The sequence below is a fragment of the Pelophylax lessonae genome (assembly GCF_965119305.1).
Source record: "Pelophylax lessonae genome assembly, chromosome: 10".
Lineage (NCBI taxonomy): Eukaryota > Metazoa > Chordata > Amphibia > Anura > Ranidae > Pelophylax > Pelophylax lessonae.
Window position 1 is genome coordinate 183,413,414 of NC_138777.1, and position 25,031 is coordinate 183,438,444.

Sequence of the window (25,031 nt, forward strand, 5' to 3'; positions counted from 1 at the left end):
ATTCCGGAACTAAAACTTCAGCTAGTGAAGATCTTGGTGGTGGCCGGGTGAGTAGGATGGCTGTGTGTGTGTATGGGGCGATGTATGGGGAGGTGTAGGCTGGGTGATGCTGTGTGAGGTATGGGTTGAATTGTAACAATAGCCAGCTATGAGCGCCTTACCTTCTATAGGAGGCAGCTTCTCCTCCCTCTATTGCTGGGTGAGCAGAGCTGCATAGAGCTGAGCTTACCTGACCTCCAGACACAGAGCTAAATACTCATACATCTATTTCTGTCCATCCAGTCCTCACATTCACACAGCTCTGCCCTGTCTGGATGATAAGGAGACTTGAGTTTGCTTTTCTGCACTGTCCCTTTCACTTTCAGGCCCCCCCCAGCCTGGTGCTCTTAACTGAAGCAAATGTTGTGCCCCCCGCTGTTGTGGATAAAATGAGAATCACATTTTTTTACTTAGAATTAAGATCACAATTCTTGGCGTAACATCATCTTCCACATTATACAAAAAAAAGGGATACTTTTTACTGTCTAGTTTATTTTTTAATTGAAGTGTATTTATCCCCCCAAAAAATTGCTTTTGAAAGACCACGGCGTGAATACAGTGTGACATAAAATATTGCAATGACTGTCATTTAATTCTCCAGGGTCTCTGCTAAAAAAAAAAATATATATATATTATAGAATTTGTTTGGGGGTTCTATGAAATTTTCTAGCAACAAATACTGATTTTAACTTGTAAGGAACAAAAAGGCTTCTGCTGGCCATACACAATACAAAAAAATCGTTCAAAATCACTTTTCGGTGAGAGCAAACGATCGTGCCATCATGTAATGACTGATAAATCGATCAATGGACATAAATTAATCTGTTTTTTGTTCATTTTTTTCACATGTACTGAGTGCAAACAGTTTGGACGAGAAACACATTAACCTTTCAATTTATCGTTCGTTTGGCAGAAAATTTCCAAACTGTTCCTTCGTTTTTTTTGGGCTAATAAACGTCACAACCAATAACCGATTCCTGCCCATTAGCTGACCAAAAAACGAAAGAACTGTCCAAATGACCGAATTTTGACCGTTTATTTTTCTTTTTTTTTTTTTTTTAGTGTATGGCCAGCATTAGTCTTTAAAGCGGAGTTCCAGCCATTTACTCACCTGTCCAACGGTCCAGCGATGCGGCCGCCGGAAGCCTCGATCCTCTCCCTCGGCGCCGGCATCACTGCTGTGGGCACCCGGCTGTTACAGTTTGCGGCTTCACAGCCGGGTACCCACTGCGCATGCGCGAGTCGCGCTGCGCGCCGTGATTGGCCGGCAATCTTCTGGGACCTCTGACGTGTCCCAGAAGATTGCAGGGAGGGAGGGGGAGAGGAGAACTTCCGCTCAGGGCGCCGCGACGCTCCGAGCGGAAGTGGGAGCGGGTACCTGTCAAAACTAGGTACCCGCTCCCCCCCCCCCCCAAAAAATGACATGCCAAATGTGGCATGTCGGGGGGTCAGGACTCCCTAAAGCGGAAGTTCCACTTTTGGGTGGAACTCCGCTTTAAGTGGTTAAACTGACCTCCTTTGCAGACGAAGTTCATCGCTTTTGATCTAAATGAACCAAATGATACAATGTTTCTTTTTATCTCAGCACATAAATCGTGGAAATTGGGTTGAATCAAGATTGAAATTTTTTAACGATTATTCGTGCAGCTCTAACCCCCCCTATTCACATCCAGCAATTTGGGATCGTGGATGGAATTGCAGTGATTCTGCCCACGATTTTAAATCGCACTGCAATGCTTGCTAACCACGGCATGCCCGTTTGTGTGCCATTCATTTTTAATATCACCTAAAGCGCGGTGTGTATTTTGCTGTGCGATTTATTGTGTGGAAGTCGCGACAACCTGCATGGCACGAAGCTTATGGCCAAAGAATAGCTCCTGGTTGCCTGATGCAGGTTGCTGAGCGAGAACACCCGCAAGACGCATGTTACGAAGGTGTGAAGGGGGCCATAGACCTCCTGCCGAGCTATTGTCTGCATCTGGCAGGGGGGGGACCATCCCGCAAGGGAAAGACGGTGATAATTGCTAGTGGCTAAAGCATTCACTAGCAATAATTGCAACTGAATCCTGCTGGCTGGTTGTACCCAAGTTGATCGATTAATCAACTTGGTACGTTCAGCCTGCCCACGCACTGTTTGCATATCGGCCCCAGTTCCTGCTGAACTGGCCGAGATTCAAACTGTCTTAGGGTTTGTGTACTCTAGCACTTGAAGGGGGGTCAGTAAAACCATGCAGTTGAACCATGTTTTTACTACCTCTCAACCACTCCCCCTTTAGCTGGAGAGGCAGCGGCTCAGGGTGTACATGTGCAGCAGTGCTTTGAGGCTGCTTCAGGATTTATATCCCCATCGCGCTTGCTGGGCACTACCGTCCCCTGAATGCAACCCATTCAAGTGCATGAGGCCACAGTGCAACTGCACACATGGTTGAGGTGCAGTAATCCAGCATTTAGGGGGTTAAAATAGGGGTGAGGAAGCAATACGCAGAACATGGATCGCTCTGCAGAGAGCAAAGCAAGTGTAAGTGAGGTCTTGCCATCTGAAATGGAAGCAGTGGTCTCTCTGCAGAGGTCTGATACATCCCCTGCTGAGTTGGTTCTATAGCTCTGCGATTTACAAATCTCATGCTGCCTACTGATTGGAGTTCTCTGACTCGGCAAGACAGTATGGAGCCACATGGATGTACTGATAGCCTATACAGGCTGCAATAGCGACCATTCAATGTCAGCATAAGTTTGGGGCTTCTGTATTATGGGTACAAGGCAAGCGAGAAATGAGAATATTTTACTGCAAGACTTGGGTGGAGACTGAAGAAGGCTCTCCTTTGCTCTCTGTGTGTTCTTTCTCCTGTTGGCAGCCTGGGTGTATAATCTGTACATTGTGTGCAATAAATGCAACCTTCAATGAGCATTTATTAATTTTCTCTTTTTTCCCTTTTACAGGCTTGGCAGAAATCAAACATGGATGACCTGGAGGAAGAAAACTTCACTCTGTCTGTGTAAGAACTGTGCTAAGCACTTTATTGCTCTACTTCACTTTCTTGTTATCTGAAGAACCGAATTTAATAATTTCATGAATATAATTGATCTTCAGCTCACTAAGGGGTTTGGTTATAAAAATTTGCTATACAAGTGACACAGCAATTGTGAATAATCCCAGTTTTTGTCTAATCCAACATTTGTCAACCGGTGTGTGCTGCGGCAAAAGGACAAAAATCTGCCTTTACAGTCACATCTGAGTGTGTTCTGTCCTAACTCCTGTATACATACAGAAGAAAGAGAGCACAGCCTGCACCTCCCCTCCTCTCTCTGCTCTGATCTGTACTCCTTTCTGCAGCCTAGAAAGCTGTGCGGGCCACCCACCTGCATCCTACCAGCCTATGACATCATCTGTTGCTAAGGACATGTGAGGCACCTGCACAGCTTTCTGGGTTGCCGATTGGAGTACAGCTAGGAGGAGAGAGCTGAGAAGAGGCTGTGCTCTCTCCCTTCTGTATGTATACAGGAGTTAAGACAGAACACACTCAGATTGGAATGTACCTTTGATTACCTCTCCCCATCTCTTCCCTACGCTGTCCCTGTACAGTCTTGATCTGAGAGTTCTGTGTCCTCTCCTGTATACAGACAGGAGCTGGGGTGGAAGAGCACAGCCCACCTTTTTTGCTTTTGGGGTTGGGGGAGAGACTGTGCTGGGGGGGAGGATTCCTGTAAGGAGGGGGGTTTTTGGGAAGATTTTTGTTGTGGGGGGGGGGGGGGGGGGGATTTGTGCTAGAAGGTGGGTTTTGCATACTTCAATATGACCACTATATGGAGCTTACGATAATAGAAAAGAAGCATATTAGACATATTACAGGAATTATTGAGGACGGCTGTGACACTTGTATAGCATTTTTTTTAATTTTTGTTTAGAAATGCACCCCTATGACTTATTCACACGTATCCTACACCATAAAATCAGAAGTATTGCTTGTCCTTTGAGGAGGAACCTGTTTGTAGAGGCTCTGACCTCACTTCTGTTTGTTTAATGACAGGCCTCGTGTACCAAAAGTCAGGATTTCCAGACCAGACTCTTCCATACAAAAAGCCCTTTTATCCTTTATACCAGGGGTGTCAAAATCAATTTAAACGCGGGCCGCATCAGCAATATGATTGCCCTCAAAAGGGCCGGTTGTATATGTAAGACTAGATGTCCAGAGCATCCCCTACCCTTACGTAAGTTGTTAAGAGCCTCACCACCATCAGAAGTTGAGTCCCTCACCCTTCCTTACATCACAGTGAACCCCCCTTATCTTGTGCAGCTGCTGGGAAGAAGCTGTAGGCATTGCCGGAAAGCAAAAAGTACAGGGGCTTGAGCTCTCCTGCAGCTGCAGGAGAGGTGCGAGGGCAATAAGAAATGGCCTGGAGGGCCGGATTCGACCCGCGGGCCTTGTGTTTGACACCTGTGCTTTATACAATCAGCAGATTGATTCAGATAACGTCATAGTCACCCAGCAAATAAAGTGCTTGCAGTATTTGAAAATCATCCATGTAACTGTGCAAGATTGGGGCTGATTTATATCTAAGCAGTAAAGTGCCAGTTTGGAACAGCGGAGGACCTATTTACTGCAGGAAGAGTTATTAGTGGTTCCTCCAGACCTCTGTGCAATGTGATGTACACTCAGTCTCTTGCATGCAACAGTTTTTGGGTGTACTTTACATAGATTGCAGTAGTGGGTATCCTTCAAATACAACTTGTCATCGCACTCAATGCACTCTTTGAGCTCAGATGTGCACGAGCCCTTCTATCTGAAATGCTAATTGTCATAAGCAGCCATGTTTCTCTGTGTTGCAGGTCTTCCCCCAAGGATGCTGAGTTTGATTGTGTGGTGGGGCATTTAGAAGACATCATAATGGGCAAGTATCAACTTTTTTGCCATTTTGTTTTTTTTTTTCAACAAAGATTGAGGGAAGGCTTGTAGAACTTTAAAGTGATTGTAAAGTCAGAATTTCTTTTCTTTTTTTAAATCTTAATGCATTAGGTAAAAAGCTTTCTGTGTGCTGCAGCCCCCCTAATACTTACCTGAGCCCCCTCTCCGGCAATGTCCAGGAGTGCCTCAGCCGTCCGGGACTCTCTCTCCTGATTGTCTGAGACACAGCAGAGGCGCCGTTGGCTCCCACTGCTGTCAATCAAATTCAATTAGCTGATCAGGAGAGAGAGGGGAGGGGCTGAACGGCAGCTTAGTGTCTAAATGGAAACCTGGAGCTGTAGCTCAGCTCGGGTGCCCCATAGCAAGCTGCTTGCTGTGGGGGAATTCAACCAGAGGGAGGGGCCAGGAGCTCCAGCCAGGTATCCGAGAAGACGAGGATCTGGGCTACTCTGTGCAAAACCACTGCACAGAGCAGGAAAGTATACCATGTTTGTTATTTTTATAGAAAAAAAAAGACTTTACAATCACTTTAAAACTATCTGTAATTTTTCCCATTAAGAGCATAGTGTCAGACACTCTCAATAGACCCCCCCCCCCCCCCCAGACACTGATACTTGCCTTCCCTACCGCTCTTTACCCCTGTCGGAGCCGAGGTTCCAAACTCTGTGTAAGCCATGTCAGAACGTGAGTATGGTTTATATTGATCTCTCCTTCATTATGTGACAGTGTTCAGTGCTGGAAATTGCCTGCTCAGTTCTGAGCACTATATCAGACTAAACCTGGCCATACATGGATCAAAGCAGCCAAATCTCGATCCTTGTATGGCCACTACAGTTGGACATAAGTTGGTCTACAGATCGACTTCTGTTCAACCACCCTGTGGAGGAAAAAAAGCTGCTGTGGGCTATAAATTGATTCACTGATCTATGTATTCTGATGGTGGGCGAGTCTTTTCACTGTCAGAATACAAAGACACAGCAAGGACGATTCCCCCATCCACACATTTAATATCAATTTTTTATTTTTCATATTTTTATTTTCCTCTAGGGGGGGAAAAAAATTTCCCATGTATGGCCAGCTTAAGTTGCATGCCCCCCAATACCTGGAACCACAGAGTGTATCCTGTGAGCTCTCACAGCAGGGAGGGAATGCTGCCAAGATGAATATCAATGGAAAAGGGAAGAAGGTTTTTTAAGAGGACCTGTCGCTGTGCCCTGTCTGTCAGTACAATATATAGGCTAAGGAATATATTTGAACTAAACAATTTGGAGACAAAAAAATTAGAAAATATTAACACACACAATCTCTGACATGAAGGCCAAGTGTTTCATCTCTAATTCTCATAGAAAGATGTTGCATGGCTCAGCATCATAGGACAAGTCTCGGGACACAGAACAGAAATAGGAGTCTGTAGGCCAGCATGTGAAATGCTTGCTGGTTCCTTGTGAAAAAGATTGTGCAGAGCTCTGAAAATTGAGTGGACTTTCTGATTTTGTCATGTTTCCTGGGTAACATTGGCAGTTCACTGATTGATGCTGCTTCCTGGAGATGATTTTTAGAAGTTCTCACATTTTGCTATTTCTTATCCAGATGACGAGTTCCAAGAGCTACAAAGAAATTTCATGGACAAGTATTATACAGAGTTTGAGGACACAGAAGAAAATAAGCTAACCTACACAACAATCTTTAATGAATATGTGAGTTGACAGTCTTTGTGCTTCTGCTAACCATTTAAAGATATCCCTTTGGAATTAGATCTCCTTGAAGGACGGTGCATTGCAGTCTGGCACTAGACTCCCCTTAAGCTGGTTTTGTCCAGCTCAGTAGATTGCTTTAAAAAAGGCCTGAATTATTTCTAAATGTACATATTATAACTAGATACTAACATTTATAGGTAAAGTTGATCCAAGGAATATCCAATTGCCTATCAGGGGGATCAGGAAGGAAATATTTCCCCTGCTGGAGCAAATTGGATCATGCTTTGCTGTTGTTTTTTTTTTTTTTTTTTTTTTTTACCTTCCTCAAGATCAACCGTGGGTATAGGATTGTGTATAACTTTATTTTTAATTTTTTTCCCCTTTTATTGGTTGAACTAGATAGACTTGTGTTTTTTTTCAGCCAGACTACGTAAGGCTCCTTTCACACAGGCGGTGCGCCCGACGGAATCCGTTTTGCTGAGCCGGGATCGATCCGCCGATCCCTGCTCAGCAGGCGGATGACAGCTCTGTCTCCGCTCTGTGTGCAGAGACGGAGCTGTCAGATCCCCGCTCTCATATATGGCAGATCGGATGATAACGGACCACCTGTCTGTTTTCATCTGATTTTATCCGATCCTCCAGACTGATGGAAAATAGGATTTGCATCCGTCCGGATTTCAAAGACAGGATCGGATTGGATAGCGGTGGGTGTCAGTGGACATGTCTCCACTGACATCTGCTGCTCCATAGGGCTGCATGGAGCATCCGATCTGGTCTGCCTGAAAAACTGACAGACGGACCGGATCGGAAATCCCGTGTGAAAGGGGCCTTACTACGCATAGACATCCCTGTAATGTGGTGTTCTGTCAGTTCTGTTTACTGAAGAGATGAATCGCCACACAGACGCTGAATGAAAGTTCTCAGCATTTCTGATTGATGTTGCGGGTGCCCAGCTCATGGCTTCATAGTGTGGACATAGAGCTGTGAGTGATGATACCAGTTCAGCCCGGTATAACCTTCTTTTACTCCTATTATGTACAGAAACGGGCTTTTTGAAAGTGAACTTAAACTGCCCTTAGAATGTTCCTAAGGTAGCAATAATGCTGCAGTACAATGCTAATCTTCACATTGATTGCTGTGTCCCTGTATGGCCCTTCAGATCTTGGAATCAGGCTTTATAAAAAACCTCATCTTCTCTTTTCGAAGATTAAAGACTAACTTCACCTCTATGAAATTATAAAGGCACATATTTTTGCAGGGGAAATTAAAAACGTGTACACTTACTATTCAGGTGCAATGACAGGCTTCCGCAGACTTTTGCACTTGTGGGTACAATGTCAGGCTCTTGCAAACTCTTCTATGGGCTTTCCATTAAAAAGCTGGAGGAAGTGTCGGTGGACTTCAAGTGCGCTGATTACTGCACTCGTGTTCCATTGCCATCTTCAAGTCTCTGCGGCAGATGAGACTTGTAGTTCATTCGTAGATCTCTGTGAATAGATGACTCAGCTTTGCCTGACACAGCTGAGCTGATTTCAAAAGTGACAGTGGCTGTGGGGTAAAACAACCCACGCACTTTGTTGCAGGGTAAGAGGGCTCTGGGCGTGGGAAAGTAGGTGCTTAGCAACATGTTAAATCCTAAATATGGGTGTAACATACTCCTAAAGGTGGATTTAGCCTTTAAAGCTTACATCCAGCCTTGCCTTTAGTTTTGCACAGGTGTACAGGTTCTAAAACTGCTTACTCTGATCTCCGTGCATGCTGTAATCTTTTCTCAGGGTACAGTAGATGGAGCCTGCCTCATTTCCTGAATGGAGACATCCGGCATTCTCTATCTCTCTTTATCCTGGCCTGTCCTTCATTTTGAGGGGGAAGGGATGAAACAGGGATAGCAAAATATACTATAATTAAACTTCAGCATTCGGCCCCTTCCCTTCAGTGCTAAACATCCCACCTGCTATTTACCTGTTATGTATGTCCAGCCAAATTTACAGTTTTGAATGTAGTGGAGGAGGATTAGAACCCCTGTCATGTTTTACTGCTATCTGGGGATCCATTAGTGAAATGTTGCCTGCTCGCTGTCATGGTGACAATAGGGAAATTCTACAGCAAAGACGGCAATCAAAAGGTTTTTTTAGTTTGTTCTATTGCCAATGGTTTTACCGCATGTGAAAAACTGCAACAGCGACACAGACAGCAATGAAAAGCTGATGACGCTCAAACCTTCCCCCTGCTCTGCTATGAAAAGCATTTTTATTTGTGTATGATTTGGTGGGAGATTGTCCCTCACTTTCTGTCTGGTGAAACTGTTGTCACTGAGCAGAAAGTGAGAGGAAATCTCTCTATTCAAGTCCCAGATATTCTAATCCTTCTCCACTCTATCCACCCTATCACTCTAGGTGAACATACACTTTAATCGTGAATTCTTTCCTGCTTATTAACACCTTTAGTGTTTCCTACCCTAATAAGAGAGCATTGATCTTAGTGCTCTGAGGGGGTGTGGCTTAAAACTCAGTTCCAGCTTGTGCAAAAAAACAAAAAAAAAAACACTGGTTTCCCTGGCAGAGGTCTAAAAACCAAAAAAGGCAGTTAAATTCCCCTGAACTCCAGCATTGTCCTCCTCAGACTCCCCGATCCAGTGATGTGGTGCTGGTCTTGGGTAAATGATGGCCTGAGACATTCACATCACTTCTTGTAAGCCCATTATCTGAAGGCTCTGCCCCTCCCATGCATTCACAATCTCTGATAAATTAAGAAGTTCAATTTCATTGACTTCTTTGAGTAAAGCTGGCCATAGATGATGTGACTTTTCTCTCTTGCAACCTCATCAAAACAGCCAGTGTTGATGGGCAAATCCTTGTCATGAAGTTATTGTATTCTCCCGGTGGCGGGGAGCTGTCCCTGCTGGGAGAACACGAATATTGCTAGCGACTACTGGTCACTTCCCTTGGCAATAATCACATGCGGAAAATCGGACATGCTGGTTGTACCCAAGTTGATCGATGGATGGCAGCCTGCCCATAGATGGTTCGAATCTCGGCCGCTCCCTGCTAAACCGGGGGACATGCAAACCATCTATAGCTGGCTAAACTGTGCTTTGGACATCGTTGCATTTTGACTGTTTGTGACTTTTTAATGGGTAACTATAATATTTATTAAAAAAGGGTCCCCATTTGACCTCCCCATAAAAGCCATATGCCCCACACAGATCTCAAGTCAGACATTCGTACAGTTTGAATGTCTGTGGCCATGTTCCATAGCATTAAAGAAGATGGATTCTCCATTCTACTGTAAAATACCTATTTTGTGCCTCTGCAATACCACTTGCCTTGGCTCCCAAGACAACATACGTGTTCTGGTATAGGCCACAGCCTTTCAGATTGAATTACGATCTATGTAGGTCCATATGGCTTTGATGTGGAGCAGGAGGTGGGCAAAGAAAGCCAGTTCGGGAGACCAGGAATAATATTTTTAATTTATTTAAAAAGCTGAGATCCTTCCCATAACTCCTTACCCTTCTAACAAAATTTTCACAAACTCTAGCTTAAGACGCAGCTTTGGTCAACTAAAGAGGATGGAAAAGTTGGTTTGCATGTGAAACTTGGTTCATGTTCATATGAAACTGATTTTTAGTATATATCATCTGTATGATTTTTTTAGATTTGCTTAGTGGAGAAATTTATTGAAGAGCAATTACTGAAGCGGATTCCAACTTTTAATATGAGTGCTTTCATCTCTTCCTTACAGTAAGTTTTTCACTGACTTTTTTACCACTAATATGTCATATTATATACAGCCTATTCAAAAAGCATTGGTGTATACCATAATTACAGATCAATGTTGATTTTAATATTTGAAAATGTAAAGGAGAGTTCCAGGTTGGGGCACTTAAAAATATATCTAAATCCAGAATGTTTTATTATAGGATTTGACAGTATTGGGAGAGGCTAAAATGCCTTGGTTGTGGTTTGGTTCTTTTGGGGGGTGTTGGTGTGTGGGGGTGTTTTTATTTTATTTTTGCACAGGGGAAATTTCCCTTCATGTCCTGGCATGCAAACACAGCAGGAAGTAGAGTAAACCTCTTCCAAGTGAGGAGCAATATCCTCTTAAAACCACTGCCACTGGAATAAGTGTCCCCATTGGGACTGACAATGGTCACCAGAACATATTGAGAGAGTGAATAATCTCCCGAGCGGGGACACCAACCTCCCGGTCTTTTTACACTTTAAAGCGGAGTTCCGGGCACAAAATCGATCTTTTTTTTTTTTTTTTGTGCCCGTCCGCTTGTTCACCTGAAACAGAATTGGATAGTTACCGTATTTGCCGGCGTATAAGACGACTGGGCGTATAAGACGACCCCCAACTTTTCCAGTTAAAATATAGAGTTTGGAATATACTCGCCGTATAAGACTACCCCTCTTCCAATGCACGCGCACACCAAATAAAAATGAAAAAAACATCAGTTTTGATTTTAATATGGTAACTTTATTCAAATGCTTAACTGTCACTTATAAACATAAGGCTGTTTGTCATCAAACATGTAACCATAAAACATAAAACAGTGCAAGTGGATAAATCCATGGGAGCTGCCATGCTGCTTGTTTTCTAAGCTGTCAACCAAACTTGAACTGATGATGATAGGAGGAAGATAGCAAACGATAGAGAGAGAGAGAGAGCAAGTGCCGGGCAGGTCCCTGATGAGTTAGCAACGCCCATCATAACTGCAAGCTATGGTACCGTATTTTTACAGGGTTTGCTGGCTTGACAGTTTCCCTTTAAAAGCCTTCAAAATCCTCCTGTTCGTCATCTGATATCATAAGTACATCAATAATATCTTGTGGTACATTTGTAAGGCAGTCATCATATGGATCGAATTCCGTATCAGATGGTGTGGTCTCGGCTTCGGCTTCCTCTTCATCTTCATCGTGCCATAAGTAGTCGTCCTCCATACCATCTAATGAATTTGATATGCCACACTTCTTGAAGGACTTGATTACCATTTCTGCATCAATATCATCCCATGCTTTTATGACAAACTTGCACAAAACATCCAACTGTGGAGCACGCATGTTTCCTCCTTTTGTGTAAGACTTTTCGCCGCTAACCATCCATTCATTCCACTGTTCTCGAATGCGGTCTTTAAATGGCTTGTTTAGGCACACATCCAGTGGCTGTACCAAAGATGTCAATCCTGCAGGAATAACTGCTGCATCTGTGTTTAGTCTTGCAAGCCTTTGTTTGGTGCTGGGAGTTAAATGAGCCCTGAACATATCCCACACCAGTAGACTACGTTTCTCTTACGTCCTCCGACAGTCGCCGCCTCTTCATATTCGTCACATATGGGGTATTAGACTTTGCTCCGAAGGAGTAGCTAGGCAACAGAATATGTTAACAATAAAGCTTTAACATATCCCACCCTCAAGGGGTGGTCCCCTCAGTCAATACCCTCCTACTTCCTGCAACCATATCTCAGTTTTAATGTCTAGCTTGTCAGGAGTGGCTGGCTCTCTCTGTGCTGGGACCTTCTGTCCCAGACTCTTTCTTCTTTTTAATATTTTGTTTGAGTTTTTCTCTCTACCTTTTATTTAGCTGTTATTTTGTCAGCGTTAGTTAGTTCTTCGGACGAAGAGGATCATGCGGACTGGGTCTCGGGCTGATCCCCCTGGTCGCAGGTCGTGGGTCAGTGGCTTCCCAGTCTGCCATCGAGCGTTCAGCCAGGTAACGCTCCTGGCACAGTGAACGACCCATCCCTGTTCGGTGCAGGGATGATTGGTGAGGTGGCTACCTCACTGGACGCTGTGCGGTTTCTTAACCCCCATTTTGTGCGTCTTGAATTGCGACTCTCCCTGCCTCATGTGCAGCGGCTTGTTCGCCTGTGCGGGTCCCCCACGCCATGTGAGGTAAGTGTATCTATGTGGGGACCTGTCTGTCTGGGGGGGGTGTCAGTCTGGGACTGTGTAACCTGCCTCTATTCACACTGCTTGTCTCCCTATCTCTCAGGTGCATGCTGTGGGCTGCAAGGGGGGGGGGGGGAGCTGTATGACACTGTGTGTGTCAGACTGGTCAGTGTGAGAAGCTGTGTGCTGTGGGGCATGTTTTTTTTTGGCATGTTTGGGCATATATAGCGATCGCTGCGGCGATCTGACATGTATTCTGAGTTTGGAATGTAATGTGTGTTTTAATGCACTGTGGAGCGGCGGTTTCGGCGCCAAACGACGCCATTTTGCCTACACCCGCTCCGGCCGCATGGTTTACATGCATGGCGGCCATTTTCTTGTAGCCTCCATAGGCTTACATAGAAGCGCCCTGGCAGCATCACTTCCTCTTTCCAGGAACACCGATCGAGGCAGCAGCAGCGGCGAGGGTCTCCTCAGGTTTTATCCTTCTGTTCTTGCTATCCATTGCCTGTGTTCAGTTTGCATATTCCCTGTGGGGGTCTCATTGTGCTTGAGTGTGGTGCGGTGGGCTGCGCTTGCTGCGCTTGCCGCGCTTGCTTAAAAGGGGCAGTTAACCCTTGGTTGTCTGGCATTACAGGGGCAATGGATTCTCAGGAGGGCAAATTTCCTACAGTATTGGTGGAAAGCCAGGGGACCGCTGTTTCCCCCCCAGGGGGGGATTTAGCCACTATTGTGGCTGGCCTTGCTGCTCAGGTGCAAATGCTGGTGGCTGCTCAATCTACTAAAAGGCCCAGAGTTGCTCTTTCCTCTGATTCTGAGGGTGAAGGTGATGAGGCTGTTCTGGCAGGGGCCTCCTTATCGGGGTCCCGCTCCTCTCTTGATCTAGTGGGGTCTGAGGTGGAGGCTGAAGTTGAGGGGGTTGATAATTCCCCCCCTGGCTCGCCTGAAGAGCTTGCAATCATGGATGAGTTGATTGCTTCCATTAAGCAAACGCTGCGTTTGCAGGACGAAGTGTGTCCCCCCGCTGCCTTGGCGGCTTATGGGACGCAGAGGAAACGCAGGACGCCGCAGGTTTTTCCCTGCAATGCTGATTTTCAGCGCGCTGTTAAGGATCAATGGCGCGATCTGCGCAAACCTTTTGCGGTACCAAGTAAATTCAAGCTGCGTTATCCTTTTTCGCCTGCCACTGATGAAAGGTCGTGTGTGCCTCCACCAGTGGATCATGCAATTGCGGTTTTGAACAAAGCCACTGCGATTCCTGCAGAGGGTTCCCCTGTTTTCCGTGATGCCACGGATAGGAGACTGGAGTCTCTTGCCCGTCATACTTATTCTGTTACGGGTTCTATGCTTAAGGCTCTGTTTGCTTCTCTCATGGCGGCCCAGGCGATCGCAAGTTGGACGCAGATGCTTAGGCGCGTCCTAGTGGCCGACTCGGCCCCGCCGGCGACCCTGGATATGGTGGATCAGATCCACCAGGGTGTCATGTATCTGTGTGATGCGGACCTGGACCTGATTCCGTTGGCTGCACGTGTGCACAGCGTGGCGGTGTTGTCTCGCCGCCTGGTTTGGTTGAAATGTTGGTCGGTGGACCAATCTTCACGTAAGACCTTAGCCAATCTGCCTTATGATGGGTCTCGCCTTTTTGGGAAATCCCTGGATGTGTTGATTAAGGGGATCACCGGGGGTAAGAGCACTCTCTTGCCCCATTTCCCCAAGGCTAAGGGGGCTTCTGGGAAGAAGCATGCTAATTTTCGGCCCCCTCAGGGGTCCTTTCGTGCCTTTCGGCCGCACTACAAGGGCAAACCGTTCAAAGGTCAAGGCTCTCAGAAGAAGCCCTGGTCTGGTAAACAGAAGTCCGGCCAATCCGGACCTGCAGCCCATAACAGTTCGGCCTGAAGGGGCGCCCTCACCCAGTTTTGGGGTGGGGGGACGCTTGCTCGGTTTTCTTCAGCCCTGGTTGGCCCGTGTGCGGGACAGATGGGTTCTGGAAATCGTTCGATCTGGTTACAAGATCGAGTTTCTCTCTCGGCCGGAGAGCAGATTTTTTCCCTCAAATCTTCAACTGTCTCCAGAGCGCTTGCGGGACCTGCACCTGGCGGTGCGGGACCTGAGGGCTCAGGGAGTGGTGGTTCCGGTGCCTCATCGGGACAGGTTTCGGCGGTTTTATTCCAATCTGTTCACCGTGCCCAGAAAGGAGGGCAAGGTTCGTCCGATTCTGGACTTGAAGGCTCTGAACCGCTCTGTGCGGGTTCGCAAGTTCCGCATGGAATCCCTGCGGTCGGTGGTGGCGGCTGCCCTGGTTCCGGGGGAATTCATGGCCTCCATCGATTTGAAGGATGCGTACCTTCACATCCCCATATTCGAGGGTCATCAGGGGTACCTTCGATTTGCCATTGCGGAGGATCACTACCAGTTCGTGGCGTTGCCCTTTGGTCTCGCCTCGGCTCCGCGGGTCTTCACCAAGGTGCTTGCACCGGTTCTGGCATTATTGAGGGCCCAGGGCGTTTCTGTCCTGGGGTATCTGGACGACATTCTGGTTCGGTCTGCGACCAGCCAGGGTCTGGAGGAGGACCTGTCTGTCACGATGCAAACTCTGCAGGAGTTTGGTTGGACGATAAATTTTCCAAAGTCGACACTGAGTCCGTCGGTTCGTCTCCCCTATCTGGGAATGATACTGGACTCGGTGCAGGCGAAGGTCTTCCTGCCGGAAGACAAACTCAGGACTCTACGGGAGGAAGTCAGGTCCCTCAGGGACGTTCCGAACTCGTCTCTGCGGACGTGTATGAGATGTCTGGGATTGATGGTCTCGGCCTTCGAGGCGATTCCCTTCGCACAGTTTCACACGCGGGGTCTCCAAGCGGAGATCCTGTCCAGGTGGGACGGGCGACCTCAATCTCTGGATCTTCAAATCTCGTTGAGTCTTCGCACCAGGGAAATCCTTCTGTGGTGGCTCCAGTCCCCGTTGGTGTCCGGGGGCAAGTCGTTTCGTCCGATCTCGTGGACGGTAATCACCACGGATGCCAGCCTGTCGGGCTGGGGTGGAGTTCTGGGCGTTCTGTCCGCTCAGGGGACTTGGTCGGAGGGGGAGTCTTCCCTTCCGATCAACATTCTGGAATTGCGTGCGATAAGTCTCTGTCTTCATCGCTGGACGGACCGGCTGCAGGGTTGCCCGGTTCGGGTGCAGACGGACAATGCCACGGCGGTGGCCTACATCAACCACCAAGGGGGCACCAGGAGTGCCCGAGCGGCTCGAGAAGTGGCCGACATTCTGTCTTGGGCCGAGACTCATGTCCCGGCGATATCGGCGGTTCACATTCCGGGAGTGGAGAACTGGCAGGCGGACTATCTGAGTCGCCAGACCCTGGATCAGGGGGAATGGTCTCTCCATCCGGCTGTCTACCAGACGTTGTGCGCGAAGTGGGGTCTTCCAGATGTGGACCTGTTCGCGTCTCGCCTCAACAACAAGGTGAAGAGGTTCGTGGCAAGGACGCGCGACCCTCGGGCAGACGCGTCGGACGCGTTAGTGGCCCCGTGGCATCAGTACAGGCTGATGTACGCGTTTCCACCGATTCAGTTGCTGTCCAGGTTCCTTCGCAGGTTACACTCGGAACGCAACACGGTGATTCTTGTGGCACCGGACTGGCCTCGCCGGTCCTGGTACGCAGACCTCGTGAATCTGGCGGTCGACGCCCCGTGGCGTCTGCCTCTTCGAGACGATCTACTGTCTCAAGGACCGATATACCATCCTGCTTTACAGTCGCTGGCTTTGACGGCCTGGCTGTTGAGACCGAGGTCCTGAAGGAGAGGGGTCTCTCTCCGGAGGTCGTTCATACTTTAATCAATGCGAGGAAATCTTCCTCGGGGAAGGTTTATTACCGTAATTGGAAGGCCTATTTTGCCTGGTGTGAGTCCAGGGGGTTTTCACCCCGCACGTACTCGGTGTCCCGTGTGCTGTCTTTCCTTCAAACGGGTGTTGATCAGCGTTTGGCGCTGGCTACAATAAAGGGTCAGGTGTCTGCTCTGGCCGTTCTGTTTTCAACGTCCCGTGGCTTCCAACCCATTGGTTGGCACCTTTGTTCAGGGTGTGCGGCATCTGGTTCCCCCGAGGCGGGATCCTCTACCCCCTTGGGACTTGAATCTCGTTCTATCTGTGTTACAACGTGCTCTTTTTGAACAGATCAGGGAGATCTCGTTGTCTATGTTGTCCAAAAAGGTCGCCTTTTTGGTGGCGATCACTTCGGCTCGCAGAGTGTCGGAGCTGGCGGCTTTGTCCTGCAAGTCTCCGTACCTGGTTATTCATTTGGATAAGGTGGTCTTGCGACCTAATCCTTCTTTTCTTCCGAAACGAGTTTCGGACTTCCATCTTAATGAGGATATTGTCTTGCCTTCGTTGTGCACGAAGCCTAAACATCCAAAGGAGGTGAGATTGCACTCTCTGGATGTTGTTCGGGCGATAAGGGTTTACCTTAAATCGACTGAGTCTTTTCGAAAGACGGACTCCTTGTTTGTTCTTCCAGAGGGTCCTCGGAAGGGCATGGCGGCTTCGGCCTCTACCATCGCCAAATGGATCAGGCAGACCATTGAACAGGCCTATGCCTTGCAGGGGAAGGTTCCCCCTGTGCCTGTGAAGGCGCACTCTACTAGATCTCTGAGTACGTCTTGGGCCTGTCGTCATGGGGCTTCTGTAGCCCAGGTGTGTAAGGCGGCGACTTGGTCGACCGTGCACACTTTCACAAAATTCTACAAAGTAGATGTTCAGGCATCGGCGGATGCTTCCTTTGGCCGCAAGGTTCTTAGTGCGGCTGTTCCCTAGGGTCCCTTGTTGGGGACTCCTGGCTGTTGGGATAAGTTTTGTATCCCCTGGTTTTTTGTCTTTTCCTGGGTAGTTGCTCCTGTTGAGCACTTGTTTTTTGCTGTTGCCCAGCTGGTTTCCTTCCTTTGGTAAGGTTCCTTCTTGATGCGGAGACTGCGTTGCCTTTCGGCGCGGATGCGTTTCCCACCCCTCATGTTTGCACTGCTTTGGGACGTCCCCATATGTGACGAATATGAAGAGGCGGCGACTGTCGGAGGACGTAAGAGAAAACGGAATTTTTGTAAAATCTTACCTGTAAAATTCCTTTCTCTGAGTCCTCCGACAGTCGCCGCCCCCGCCCCTCTTTTGGGGTTTGATTGTATACTCTACTGCTATTCCACTAAAACTGAGATATGGTTGCAGGAAGTAGGAGGGTATTGACTGAGGGGACCACCCCTTGAGGGTGGGATATGTTAAAGCTTTATTGTTAACATATTCTGTTGCCTAGCTACTCCTTCGGAGCAAAGTCTAATACCCCATATGTGACGAATATGAAGAGGCGGCGACTGTCGGAGGACTCAGAGAAAGGAATTTTACAGGTAAGATTTTACAAAAATTCCGTTTTTTTAATAAGTCCACCTGGTCGCCTGCTCCATACATTATCAAGCCATAGCTTTATCCCTTCTTCATCCATCCAGCCTTTTTCATTCACATGTACAAAACAACCAACAGGGAACTTGAGTTTCGGCATTGTTTTTCTTTTAAAAATGATCATTGGTCTCAATTTGGCACCATCAGCTGTGCATCCTAGTACCACGGTAAAACTAGACTTCTCATGTCCTGTTGTTTTAATTAAAATAGTTTTTTCACCTTTTTGATGGACAGTTTTATTTCCAACCATATCAAAATTCATTGGAGTTTCATCCATATTTCCAATACTACTTAATGCATAGCCATGTTTAGTGCGCTGTTGTATTACGTATCGATGGAAACTATTTACCTTGTTATCAAGATCTGCAGGTAATTTTTGGGCAATTTTCGTCTTCTGCCTCAGCACCATATTATGCCTTCCCATGAATCTTCTACACCAGGATATAGTGGCCTTAAATCTGTTGCTGTTATCTGGGTTAGATTTGGCCCACTGAAGTGCAAACAAACGTATTTGATTACGTGTCACTACATGACCATTTTGGCGATGCTCATTAACCATATCTACTACATGTTTTTCAAGTTCTGGCCAATGTGGGGTGCCTCTTCTTAATGCACACTTACCCCTTGGCATACTCTTTAATGCTTTTTCATTTGCTTTCCAGTCCCGAACCATCTTTTCTGTTACTCCATATTGTCTTGCAGCAGCGCAGTTATTATGTTCCATGGCAAAGTTTACAACTTTAAGTTTGAAACTGGCTTCATATTTCTTTCTTCTTGCTGGTGCCATGATAGGGCTTTGACTGTTGGACATGCTTGTATACTGTATACTGTACTGCTATACTGTACTGTACTGCTATGTTTTGCTATAATGGCTGCTTGTAAGTTTTGATTGGCTCTCCCTGCCTGCCCAGCCCTCCCTGTCTCAGAGATGGTATTGCCCAGGGTATGGAAAAAAGAGAGAGACCAGATAAAGGGGTGGGTATGAGTAATTTTATATTTTATCTTTTATATTTCCCCTTTTAAATGTAATATTGTTATATTGTATACACTCAGTTAGGAAACACATTTATTTTGTTCCACTTATTTTCACCCCTTTATCTAATAATAGGATGTGACCAGATAAACCCACCTCTTTCACCTGTCTGGCCCCTGCTTGTAGTCTATGACAGTAGCATAATAGAATAATGAGAATAATAAAAAAAAACGACCAGCGCTATGGTGTGTGTAATGCTTATTTGTGTACCAATATGTTTTATGGGGGAAACGATTTTATTAGAATTCCCCCTGCATTTTAGCATTAGGAAACCGTAGGTCTCCAGTCGGTATCCATGACGCAATACGCATGCGCCGGATCTTCTCGCGCATGCGCGCCTACATGCACGCCTACACAGCATTACAGCGGTCCTCAGGAGCGATACGCAGGGACACGGACGCGGAGAAGAAGGTAGGATACAAGGGCAGGCAGGTCAGACGGCATGTAGGCATGTTCTCTCTATACCCCGGGCATACCTTGGATGTTTTTGAGCCACCCCCCTCCACCGCATATTCTACAGTCCGGCGTATAAGACGATACCCGGCGTATAAGACGACCCCCGACTTTGGAGAAGATTTTCAGGGGTTAAAAAGTCGTCTTATACGCCGGCAAATACGGTAGGTGTTTTTTTTTTTTTTTTTACTCGCCTTGTAATTGTAGATCGAAGATACTCACCTATTCTTCACTTCCTCCCTCTGTGCCGCGGCTCCGCCGTCACTTCAGGGCTTGCAATGATTCCTGGGAGCTGAACGTCATCGCTCCCAGGAATCAATGCGACTGCACCGGCCCCGCTCGTCACTTCCAGGGCAACGCCGCATTCCCTGCTAAACAGCTTCTGGGCATGCCCAGAAGCTGTGGCGGAATGCGGCGCCGCACCGGAAGTGACGAGAGGGGCCGGTGCAGGCGCATTCTGGGAGAAGAGGACGCGGAAGAAGACGCGGAAGAGGATCGCGCCGGCTTCAGCTGCCCACAAGAGGGATGGAAACGCTGTGGAAGAAATTTTATAAGTAAGTATTTCTTCTTGCAGGTAAGTGCGAACCGGGACAGATCAGAGGCTAGCCATTGTGGAATGTACTAGCCCTGACTGTCCCGGGGGTACGTTTATTGAAAAATGCTTTCTGTGCCCGGAACTCCGCTTTAACAATGGATATTGGCTTGGAATGAACTTTTCTTGATATGTTGTGCTATTAAATAAGTAGATGGGGGAGTGTCGCCATCTGACCCTTGTAGTAGCTGACGTCTCTTCAACCTCGCAGTTGTATAAAGAAATAGTTTGGTATGGGTAATTTGAGCCCCAGGTTGCTGTGACTGGCAGGTTTTGACATTTTCTGGCTGTGTTGAATTGTGGCTCCATCTTATTGGTCTGTAAGTACATATGAGTGTTGGGAGTAGCTGAAGCTGAACTCAGAATTGCCAAAAGGTGTAAGACTTTGACCTGAGATTTTGGCCACCCTGGTTGGAGAAGAATGTATCTAAAAGCATGTTCCGGCAACATTTTTGTGCTTTCATTGTGATGCTGTAGCCTTTCAATACTGTTTTGGGTACTACTTGGTTTACTTCAGTGGTGAACCTGGGATCGAAGGCCATTGCTAACCTGCTTCTGTAAAAGCTATCTGGGGAGCTTTCTGTGCTTTCTAAACCTTCAAATCCGATGAAGATTAAAAACCGTGAAGCCCAAACATCTTATCTGCACATTTTCTTCTGCGTCATTGGAAGCCAGAGTTATTTTCCCAACACTACAATTAGGCGGCAGCATTTTCAGAAGCAGACATTTAGCAGTGGCAGCCTCTCTATTTCTCCCAAGATTAGCTTTGGCAGATATGCAGCTTTAATTATGGTGGTTACTTCTAAATGAAAACTTAAAATTTAACTGCTACGAAGACCAAAGTGTAGTAAACAGTATCTGAAGTTCTGCGGGACTTGCATATCCCTAGAGTCCAAACCCCAACAACTGCCATTGGGACTACAGCAGACCCAATTTACAGCCATTCTAGACAGATATATATATATACTGCACGAGACATTAACTAAGGGATGGGATTTCAGAGTGTTTTTAATGTTTAACATACAGTGCATCCGGAAAATTTTTACAGCGATTTACTTTTTCCACATTTTGTTATGTTGCAGCCTTTTTCCAAAATGGATTAATTATTTTCCTCCAAAATTCTACAAAAAATACCCCATAATGACAACGTGAAAGAAGTATGACATTTTTGCAAATTTATGAAAAATAAAAATAAAAATAAATCACATGTACATAAGTATTCACAGCCTTTGCTCAATACTTTGGTGAAGCACCTTTGGCACCAATTACAGCCTAAAGTCTTGAGTATGATGCTACAAGCTTGGCACACCTATTTTTGGGCAGTTTCTCCCATTCTTCTTTGCAGGAACTCTCAAGCTCCATCAAGTTAGATGGGGAGCATCAGTGCACAGCCATTTTTTAGATCTCTCCAGAGATGTTAAATCGGGTTCAAGTCTGGGCTCTGTCTGGGCCACTTAAGAACATTCACAGAGTTGTCCCATAGCCACTTCTTTGTTAACTTGGCTGCGTGCTTAGGGTTGTTGTCCTGTTGGAAGATGAACCTTCGCCCCAGTCTGAGGTCCAGAGAGCTCTGGAGAAGGTTTTCATTAAGGATGTCTCTGTACATTGCTGCATTCATCTTTCCCTCGATCCTGACTAGTCTCCCAGTTCCTGCCCCTTAAAAACATACCACCACCATGCTTCACTGTAGAGATAGTATTGGCCAGGTGATGAGCAGTGCCTGGTTTCCTCCAGACATGACACATGCCATTCAGGCCAAAGAGGCCAATGTGTTTGTTTCATCAGACCAGAGAATTTTGTTTCTCATGCTCTGAGAGTCCTTCAGGTGCCTTTTGGGAAGCTCCAGGCAGGCTGTTGTGTCTTTTACTGAGTGGCTTCCGTCTATCCACTCTACTATACAGGCCTGATTGGTGGAATGCTGCAAAGATGGTTGTTCTGCTGGAAGCGCTGTGAATACTTTCCAGATGCACTGTACTTTTATGGATATGTCCTTGTCTCAGTTGTTAGACCTTTATGTGGTTAGCTATGAATTCCTTTTGTTGTGGTCCCAAAAGGCAGTTTTTGGGGTTTGGGCTGTAGATGGATGTAATACGAATAACCTTATGTTTATAAGAACAAATGGGGTCGTTTCATAATGTGATGCTAAATACTGTGATTTCTATTGCAGATCTCATCGTCAGGAAATGTCCGGAGACATATTCGATATATTGCTCACTTTCACAGACTTTCTAGCATTTAAAGAAATGTTTCTTGACTATAAAGCTGTAAGTGTTAAAATTATGTGCTGTGTTATAAAGACTAGAGCAAAAGAAAAATAGGGGTGTGTACGGGAACCATTTGGACATTTCAGTTTCTTATTGGCCAAGTAAAAATGTGGGTTCTGCCTGCTGTTGGCAACACAGATGCTTACCTTTTTTAAATAAATTAGCATTATATCTATATAACATGGATTGAGATAGATAGATGGATAGATCTAGATAGAATATGGTGCAGCTGTGCATAGTAACCAATCCGCTTATACCTTCAGCTTGTTTAATCCAGCTTCGTCAGTAAAACCCAGAAGCTGATTGGCTACCATGCACAGCTACACCAGATTCTGTGTGCACCAGTTTTAGTAAATCTCCCCCTTTGCCCAGGTTCACACTGAGGCCGTTTTGAAAGACAGCTTTTCAGTTCGACTTCGGAGGCAATTTTACAGACATGTGCGGGTTCCTGCACAAACGTCTATGGAAATCACCCCCTGAAGTCGCCAAAAGTAGTACAGAAACTACTTTTGGGATTCGGACGCTGCAATTGCTGGCAATTGGCTCCAAATTGACATGTGATTTACAATGTCAATTTGGACCAATGTGAACGTTGGCTTTGTTCCTCCGTAGGAAGGAAGAAAAGAGCCCCACTGGGATTTTTTAGGCATTGGGCCACCAGATAGAAGTAATCAAGAGAATGGAAAGTGTATAAAATCAACAATTTTTATTCAAGAAAATTTCTTCCAACAGGAATAAAAGGTGAATATGATCACCGATAGTAGTATAAAAACACAGAAATGTTGCAGATACAGTATCAAACATCTTAATGGTCTGATATGCTCATAGTCTGGAACATAAGGTTGGTCTTCTACAGTGGAGGGCCAAACCAGTTCATGATACACAGACATCCCAACATGTTTCGAAATCTACAATAATTTCTTCTTTAGAGGAAAAGACAGAGCGCAATCTTTTAGTGTATCGATTTATCAATACGTGACTGTACGTAATAGCCTGCAGCTCCTGAATCTGCCCCTCCCAAAAGGGACGAAAATCGCCCAAGCTTTCTAAATGCGCCACTTGACTGTTTAGGTATGCGAGGTAAGCCAAAGATTCAAGGTGTGGTCCCATTGGCGTGCCAAAAGGAGGAGGGGAAGGCTGCTCACAAGGATCGCCACAAAAGAGGAGCAATCGTAGAAACCAAGATCCAAGTCCAGAGCTGTAGAAAGCTATCCTACTGCTTTTAGTGTATACATCGATACACTAAAAAAGATTGCGCTCTGTCGTTTTCCCTAAAGAAGAGATTATTGTAGATTTCGAAACATGTTGGGATGTCTGTGTATCATGAACTGGTTTGGCCCTCCACTGTAGAAGACCAGCCTTATGTTCCAGACTAAGAGCATATCTGACCATTATGATGTTTGATACTGTATCTGTAAAATTTCTGTGTTTTTATACTAGTATCGGTGATCATATTCACTTTTTATTTATGTTGGAAGAAATTTTATTGAATAAAAATTGTTGATTTTATACACTTTCCATTCTCTTGATTACTTCTATCTGGTTGGCCTATGCCTAAAAAATCCCTGTGGGGCTTTTTCTTTCTTTCTTTCTTTCTTTCTTTCTTTTTCTTTCTTTTTCTTTCTTTCTTTTTCTCTTTCTTTTTCTTTCTTTCTTTTTCTTTCTTTCTTTCTTTTTCTTTCTTTTTCTTTCTTTCTTTTTCTTTCTTTCTTTCTTTTTCTTTCTTTTTCTTTCTTTTTCTTTCTTTTTCTTTCTTCCTTCCTTTTTGGGATGTGGCACTGTACCTCCAGTAGCTAACACCAACCTACCTGCTCAATTTTTTTGTTTCCCTCATACAACCAGCATAAACTCTGGTGGATCTGAGAAGGGGAGATGGCCCTCATCTTTCACTGATCTTCCTGCTAATTGCATACTTTTGATGGTTTATTGCAAGACCGTTACGGCATTAGGCCTACATTAGTATTGAATCCTTTTAACTTATTGTGTTCTGTTTTTATACAGGAAAAAGAAGGAAGAGGTCTTGATTTAAGCAGCGGCTTAGTGGTGACACCTTTATTCAAATCATCATTATCTTCTTCATAGAGTCCATCAATATTAATAACAGTTCTGTTTGTTCAGATTTTGTACCATTCTTCTACTTTCATTCCTCTACCTTTTCAGTGTATGCCGTGTGTCTTCTTAGAGTGGACTTCTCATTTTCAAGGAAGCCTGTGCTAAGAGAAGAGTGGAGGCTGCCATTACTAACGTTTCATTCTGAAAATACTATTTGTCTGGCTGTCAGACTGATCTTGTGGTTTTCTATTTCCTGAGTTATGACTTCCCTAGCTGCATGCATGCTCCAGGCCCCCGACTCAGAGCATACTTTAAAGTATCGGTAGGCATAAAGTGTTAAAACCTCCTTTTGGTTTATTTTCTGGTATGTCCCTTTTGGAGAGATTTCCCTTCACTTTCAATCCTGAAAATATTTTGACAGCTGTCTCAGAAACGGGTGTCCCAGTTAGAAGAGGTTCTTCCCATGCTCTATCCAAAAAATTTTGGGCTATACATACACTCTAAGGCAGAAGATCAGTATTTTCAGAGGAAGGTTAGTGATGTGAGCCTCCATATTTCTCTGACGCTGTATGTTTTTAGTGTGTTGTGTTGTCAAAGCATCTGATGCCATGGTTGAGGCTGTACCTGGATGGTAGGTAGGTTTGGTTTCATTTTTATTGG

The 25,031-nt window shown here is 45.7% G+C and overlaps 1 protein-coding gene across 1 annotated transcript; it reads left to right on the forward strand.

The window, feature by feature from the left end:
• On the forward strand, window positions 1-24,696 carry ARL2BP (ARF like GTPase 2 binding protein). The gene is made up of 7 exons (XM_082270825.1): window positions 1-47; window positions 2,980-3,035; window positions 4,868-4,929; window positions 6,534-6,640; window positions 10,298-10,383; window positions 22,223-22,319; window positions 24,321-24,696. The coding sequence occupies exons 2-7, from the start codon at window positions 2,998-3,000 to the stop codon at window positions 24,399-24,401; spliced, it is 471 nt and encodes a 156-aa protein (XP_082126951.1). The 5' UTR covers window positions 1-47; window positions 2,980-2,997; the 3' UTR covers window positions 24,402-24,696.
• Window positions 24,697-25,031: the final 335 nt, after the last annotated feature.

Excerpts from the sequence above, each read along its gene's own strand:
- ARL2BP (XM_082270825.1), top strand. The coding sequence starts at position 2,998 with ATGGATGACCTGGAGGAAGAAAACTTCACTCTGTCTGT. Across the intron at positions 3,036-4,867 it reads GAAAACTTCACTCTGTCTGT|GTCTTCCCCCAAGGATGCTG; the intron begins GTAAGAACTGTG and ends TCTGTGTTGCAG. Across the intron at positions 6,641-10,297 it reads CAACAATCTTTAATGAATAT|ATTTGCTTAGTGGAGAAATT; the intron begins GTGAGTTGACAG and ends TGATTTTTTTAG.